At 32.0% G+C, this 7,642-nt stretch overlaps 1 protein-coding gene across 1 annotated transcript; it reads left to right on the forward strand.

The window, feature by feature from the left end:
* The first annotated feature begins 595 nt into the window (after positions 1 to 595).
* LOC111639630 (ATP-dependent RNA helicase SUV3 homolog, mitochondrial-like) lies at positions 596 to 7,550 on the forward strand. The gene is made up of 10 exons (XM_023385528.1): positions 596 to 745; positions 822 to 991; positions 1,072 to 1,123; positions 1,198 to 1,326; positions 1,411 to 1,504; positions 4,870 to 5,170; positions 5,243 to 5,422; positions 5,495 to 5,643; positions 6,953 to 7,116; positions 7,182 to 7,550. Exons 1-10 carry the CDS (start codon positions 724 to 726, stop codon positions 7,397 to 7,399), a joined length of 1,479 nt encoding a protein of 492 aa, XP_023241296.1. The 5' UTR covers positions 596 to 723; the 3' UTR covers positions 7,400 to 7,550.
* Positions 7,551 to 7,642: the final 92 nt, after the last annotated feature.

The following is a 7,642-nucleotide window of genomic DNA, read 5'->3' on the forward strand; positions in this document are numbered from 1 at the left end:
ATTTTTTAACTGCTCTGATACAGTATACTGCTTCACACTTACATGGCAAATACTGTCTGATTTTGTTTGATTTGAAAAGCATTTAGATCATTAATTTTATTTATTTTTGTGAATAAATGTATAAAAATAACTTTATTACTAAATTAATTCAAAATATTTAAATTTAAATTGCTTATTAATCCTTAACTCCCTAAATTATACAATTTTGCCTGGACCCCTTTGATAAAGCAAACTAACTACTGTTTCCCTAGCAATTTGTATTAATGTGACGTGATTGTAGATCTATTGATAATTTAAAATAGTTATTATATTCATCATTAATTGCTTTCTCATATGCATTGTATAGCTCAGAGAGAAGTTTTAGAAGTCATTTAAAATTGTTTACTAACAAAACTTCATGAACTACATTGTCATCAGATCTTTGATGACCTTACCAAGTAATGGAGTTAAAATTATTTCAGAAATTTTAAATGACTTATAAATTACATCCCTTTTTAACTCGAAGTCTGAAATTTTCTCCAAGCAATCGACTTAAACAAGCTCCACTGTATTAGTTTATTTGAGGTTATTTTTAAGATGATATGTTTTATTTAGTACTTAAAGGGATAATCTCTTATATCAGATATATTGCAGGGAACACCTTGTGATTTAATTACTGGAGAGGAGCGTTGTTATGTAAATAAAGAAGATAATCCATCTAGTCATGTATCTTGTACTGTAGAAATGACATCTGTAACTGTACCATGTAATTATATTTTTGTTTTATATATAATAATAATTTTTAGTATTTGTAAATAAGTTTATATAATTATTTTGTTTAGATGAAATTGCTATCATAGATGAAATTCAGATGATGAGAGATATGGGAAGAGGATGGGCTTGGACAAGAGCATTACTTGGTATTGTAGCTAATGAAATTCATGTTTGTGGAGAAGAAGCGGCTATTGATTTAGTTAAAGAAATTGTGGCAACAGTTGGCGAAGAAGTAGAAGTAAGAATAATAAATAAATTTATTGAAGTGCTAACTAAATGTTATTAATTGAAAAATGATTATTCTTTTCATACATCTAGGTAAGAAAATATAAAAGATTGACAAAATTAACAATTGAAGATACAGCATTAAGTAAGAATTAAATATGCAATTTAAGAATTTTGAATTATAATTAAAATATAATAAAGTTATTTATAATATTTAAGATAAATTGGACAATGTTAGGCCTGGCGATTGCATTGTATGTTTTAGTAAAAATGATATCTATAATGTGAGCTTACAGATTGAAAAAAGAGGACACGAATGTGCAGTTATATATGGTGGACTGCCTCCAGGTATTCATTACTCTTCACGTTTGATTTTTCTGTTTTAATAATTTTTTTTAATCATTACTTTAATCTGTTTTCTTGTCGTTTCAGGTACAAAACTTGCACAATCTAAAAAATTCAATGATCCCAATGACAGTTGTAAAATTTTAGTAGCAACAGATGCCATTGGAATGGGACTTAACTTGTAAGTACCTCTGTATTTATTTAATTTTTTAATGAAATTATCAAAATATGCACAGCTTTGTAATATGCGTTTGCTGTGGTGTGCATGTTATCTATGGTGTGTGGTGGAGGTGGTCCCTGAGTGCACCTCATGTCGGACAAGGTCTCACAAGTGATTGATGGGAGAGAGATGTGGCAAGACTGCTGTTCAGGGAAGAATGTGAATTCATTTGAGGCTGGTGATAGTTTTCCATACGATGTGCAGTTGGGCATTGTCTTGCTGGAACACCATGTCGGATGTGGCTTGCACCAGTGGCCGAACCACTGGTCCCATAATTCATGTGATGTACTGTCAGAGTACTGGAAATGTGCACCAGAGCTGTCCACTGACAGAACATGATACCTACCCAAATCATGATGCTGGCAAGTAGCATTTCTTGGGATACTGCTACACTCATCCATGGCTGTCATTATTCCAAAGACAGAAGTGAGATTCATCTGTAAAAAGTAACCAATTCCATTCAGTGGTTCAGTTGCAGTGATGACAACAACACCATGCCAGGCCTACAGCCCTGTGTCAAGAGGATAATTGTACCCCTGTTGCTTGTTGCTGTGCATGTAGCTTGACTTCGTGCAACTTATTGCAAATGGTGGACACAGATTGATGGTGACAGGCGGTTTCATCACATGTGGGGTCCCAACAGGTCATTTGTTAAATCTGTTGGTCTCTGTACTCTGTCATGTGCTTGTATGATCCACTCTATCTTCAGCATGTTCACAATGTTTCTGCATCCATTGTGTCACACATTGCTGAATTTTACTCACATCATCCCAATGCGCTTTGCAGCTCCAGGATAAGGTCTTGTTCCCAGCTGTTAACTGATGGTATTCAGCTAGCTGTCATCTCTGAGGCATTTTCTACACTTCCTTGAAGGTTCTGCTGCCACAACCTATCACTGATAGCATTCACATCCAAAGTTGGCTTCTGGTCTTTATAGCTCAAAGCTGGATATCACATGGCTTCCAATCATTGCCAGACTCACACCCTCATGTGTTTGTCATTTTGCCTTTTCTTATTGGATTTCTTTTTTCTCACTTCCTTCTTCTTCCTTTGTTTGTTCTGATGCATATGCAAACTTAATCATTTACAAATCTCTGTCACCTCTACCAGTCTTGCTATGTGCATTCCTTCTCATGGTGTTGTGATTCCACGTTTGAGGAGTGTAAGACAAAATATTGAAAATTTGAGTACAGGTAGTCCTTGGTTTACACCGCAGTTTCATTCCTACAAAAGCCGGCGCAAATCGAATTGGCATAAAATGAACCCATATTTACACTGAGGTATAGGGTTAGGTTCTACATAAGTGAAAAGTACGCAAATAATTTTGTTTATTAATACAATATAATACGAAATACAAATAAATTTAATTTTTAAAATGTTTTTATTAAAAAATGTTAGTTTTGGATCTCTTACATTTTTCAGAAAAAGTATTCGTCTTTAATTGTTTACATTTTTGTTTTCTTTCATTGAGAATTTCGGAATATAGTCGAATGGATGCGATGATGCTCCTTTTTACATTTGCACTTCACTCCCAATCATTGTCTAACTCACAAAGTTCATCCATCAAACTTTCCATAGTTGAAAGGGTACATTAACTCAATGTAGAGTTACAGACGAGCGGAGACACTGATTGGTCAACCACCGGTTGCTGTAGCTCATATATAAGGTCAGTTTGAGCGGGAAAATTCAAGGTGGCTAAGGGGAGAGAGATATCGTCTGACTGACAAGAAGTAGATATTGTCTGGCCAACAAGATGTAGATTTGTCTCACTAACAATAGTTTGTGATCGCCAGAAGTGTTACTGCGTAAGGTGTTTTCCTGAACAAACTGATACGGGATACATTCATTGGTACTATGGATTCGGATGCCATTTATTGGACTATTCAGTTTAATAACTTGACTCGTGGGTACCTAAATGTTTAGTATTTTAATATTAATTTAATGCAAATGTATACATACCCAATAATATTAAACAGAAAAAATAAATATATTTAATAAAAATCTTTGTTTTAACGAATGTACAATGTCGCAGCTTGGTAAATACATCAACACTGAAATGAAAATCAGTCTAGCATAGGGAAAATCGGGGAATTACACCTCAAAACGGCAAATTGCACAGCACCGTTATTGTGAATTGGCGTAAATTGAGGGCTACCTGTATTGGAGGAGGATAGCTAAATTGGAAAATCATTTCAGTTTTTGCCAATCATTGAAATTTACATATGCCACTCAGAGGGATCCTTTCTTTCCTTCTTTCTATCTTCTCATCCTCTTCTTTCCCTTCTTCTGCTGACTAACCAATTTGTGTATGACTGTTGTTTTTTTGTTAAAAAACATTATTGAAATTTGTTTATAATAGTATATTCTAATTCTTGTTTGATATCCAAGTAATTTTGGGCACCTTTTTTGAATTAAAATAACATGACTTCTGGTTTGCATTGGAAGGGCCTCCTGCCCCTAAGGTTTCCACATCTGGTCTCATCTTTCATCTATCTAACTCCACTTTCGAGATTAAGACACACAGACGGCAATGGGAATTTATATGTCCAATAGGTTTAATTAAATTGAATTGGCACTAGATGATACCATTCTCTTGTTACTTTCCCGGCTGTTATATATAACAGTGGGTTATTTTTATTGATCTCCATACTCGCCCTCTAAGATTTTTTCATTTTTGGATTTAGAACACCTTGAAACATTGAGAAATGCTAAAAAAATTTGGGGGTAATTTCTGTGTGTGTGGAGGGAACAATTTTATTTACCCTATTTGAAGCTTAATAACTCCTGTGCTTTTTATCAAAAATCTCTGAAATTTTGCAGGGAGGTTTGTGTATTAGGGAGATCAATGCTATTAAATTTTGGTGATTAAAGGTTGAGAGGGTAGGGATATAATGGGGGTCATGTGTATCTCCAGTAGGGTCGGACTTATTGATGATTTCACTTGTTATTAGTATTTAAAATTCTTTATAAAACCATCCCTACCCCGAAAATGAAGCTTTTTGTCGTTTTTTAATAAAATATGATAACAGATGGCACACCAAATGTTGCTGGGAAAGTTAAACAACCTCATTGCTGGATTTTATTAAATTTAACATAAGATTTCCTACTGATTGAATTGAATCATAGAATAAAACTAATCCTCAAAAAGCCAGACATTTTTTGCTCATTGGATTTATCTGAAAATTATAGGTTTTTTGAATTCCGTAAGAAATTGTTTGAAAATATTCAGAAACATTGACTCAAGATCTGTGAGAACTCATAATATAAATAGAATTAAATGTAAAACTTGAAATAATTATGAAATACGTATTTTAATATTTTAACAGGAGTATCCGAAGAATAATTTTTTATTCTATCATAAAACCAACAATAAATGAAAAAGGAGAAAAAGAAATGGATACCATTCCTACTTCTCAAGCTTTACAAATTGCTGGTAGAGCTGGGAGATTCGGTACACAATTTGAAGAAGGATTTGTGACGACGTTTCGAGGAGAGGATTTACCTATTTTAAGAGAGATTCTCTCGAGAGAAGTAGAACCGATTGTTGCTGCTGGTTTGCATCCAACAGCCGAACAAATTGAATTATTTGCTTATCATCTACCGCATGCTACACTGTCTAATCTAACCGTAATTATTTATTTTTGATTAATTATTAATTAATCGAAAATAATAATATAAATTTAAATATTTTTGTTGTAGGATATTTTTGTTAGTCTTTGCCAGGTTGATACATCAAGCTACTTTATGTGTAATATTGAAGATTTTAAGTTTTTAGCCGATATGATACAACACGTTCCCCTTCCTCTCCGAGCGAGATATGTATTTTGCTGTTCGCCAATTAATAGAAAGCTACCATTTGTTTGCACTATGTTTTTAAAGGTAATTTAATATAATTTTTATTTTCGTTTAAAAGCAAAATCTAATAACACGGAAATTTCATTTATTTTGCAGTTTGCTAGACAATACAGTAGTAATGTTCCTTTGACGTTTGATTGGTTATGCAAAAATATCGGATGGCCATTTTCTCCACCTAAAACTATTTTGGATTTACTTCATTTAGAATCTGTATTTGATGTTCTTGATTTATATTTGTGGTTAAGGTAAGATTTAATAAGAGTATATATAAGGATAAAATATATCAATGTCTACCATAATTTAGATCAGCAATAGTGAACCTTTCCCAAAGGTGGATTGAAATTCAGTAACCCCAAATCCTAGGCCAAATATTTAATTTGAGTTCAAATAAGCAAAATCTTTAAAAAGTTAAATAGACAAAAAAATGCCTAAACTATATACTGTAAGGAAAAAGAAAATAATTTGGTTATAACAGAAGCGGATATTTTGTTTAATGGGAAATCTATTGTTTTCTATTCGAAGTTCATAATTTATGGCCTTTGAGACTTCTCGACAGCTTTAGCATTGCATATGTAATGTGAAAACACAAAGAAATCTATCAAATATTTTTTCATAATTTATAAAAACTAAATACTTTCTAAACATTTAATGCAGGGTCATGGGTTTGCCATCACTGATCTTGATTTTACAAGATGTTTTAGTTCTATATGAAATTTTACTCAATGAAAGATCTCTTATTTTGTATAAGGATTTAATATTTAATTATACTTTTTAAGTGTAGCTGAAATACTTAACTGTATTTAACAAATGAAAACACATATATAAAAATTTAATTACTGTATATTATACAAGGTGTCCCAACTAAACATACTCAATATCTATTAAACAATATTTGTGCTTTGTTTATTAGGATTTAATCCATACACACTTATTTATTTTGGATGTTGCAAAGTAACCACATGCAGACATTTCTGATCTAACAGTCTGAATAATATCTAGACACCAAGATGTCTAGATATTAATCCATGTAATTATTCATATCTAGACATCTTAGTGACCAAGTGCATCCAACATTAAATTTTTCTGGTGGCAATGAATACCATGTTAAGAAAATGCAAACCTTGTGTGGTCTCATTCTGTGAAGAACTGTGCTTCCTCAATGTTTGTAAAACCATTTAAGAATATGGTGTTCATTACTAATTCTCTTAGGTGCCATGTTTTACAAGAATACAAATACTCATTCTAGGCAAATGATGAAACCAAAGAAACAGTTATTTTAAATGTGTTGTTCAGGATATATTGAGAATTAAAATTCTACTGGAACACCCTGTATATTTGAATATTCAGCCGTTATTACAGTTGTAGAAATGTATTGCAAATGATTAATTTTATCAGATTACACAAGAAATATAATTGTTATGTATTGGCATCATTTTTCATTTTTACAGATAAAAAAAAGATTACTCTTGTGGGTTGCACAGTTAAACATTAATGCAATGACAAAGTATTTTTTCTTTGACAATTTAAATAAATTTTCTAAATGTGATTTTGCAGTTATCGTTTTCTTGATCTCTTTCCCGACGTTAACATGGTTCGAGATCTTCAGACAGAATTAGATCAAATTATTCAACAAGGTGTTTTAAATATTACACATTTGTTACGTTCTGGGGATATGAATCATGACATTGAAGAAGATTATCCAGTTCAAAAAGGAAAATGTAAGTGTATATTTGTTTGATTTAAAAATTTATTAATTGACTTAATATTTATTATTTCAATATAGCCGAAAATGTTAATGTGCAAGATGATGATTTAAAGCAAGTGTCAAACAGTATTAGCTTTGATGGACAGAGACGCTTAACAGAACGATTACTAGCACAAGGCTTACTAACACCTAAAATGTTGGAACAATTGAAAAAAGAACTGAACGAAAGCAGTGAAAAACAACTTTCGACGACCAAGAGAAAAAAGCCGACGGTGACACGACGTCCTAAGAAATAAGATAGGTTTAATAATAAAATTTGTATAGTTGTTTTAATAATAATTTTGCAAATATAAAATTGATATATTTGGATTATTTAGTGTTTTCCTTTTTTCAAACTTCATTGATTGTCCACACTGAGATAGAAAAAGAGTGATTAATGAATGTAAGATATCAGCACCTTAAGGCTACATAGTCATAATTTTGCCCATTATTAGTATATCTTGATCTGCTTTAGCCATAATAAATAATAAGGATTTGAA

This window comes from Centruroides sculpturatus, unplaced genomic scaffold (genome assembly GCF_000671375.1).
Source record: "Centruroides sculpturatus isolate CEXI.00-Female unplaced genomic scaffold, Cexi_2.0 scaffold1215, whole genome shotgun sequence".
Lineage (NCBI taxonomy): Eukaryota > Metazoa > Arthropoda > Arachnida > Scorpiones > Buthidae > Centruroides > Centruroides sculpturatus.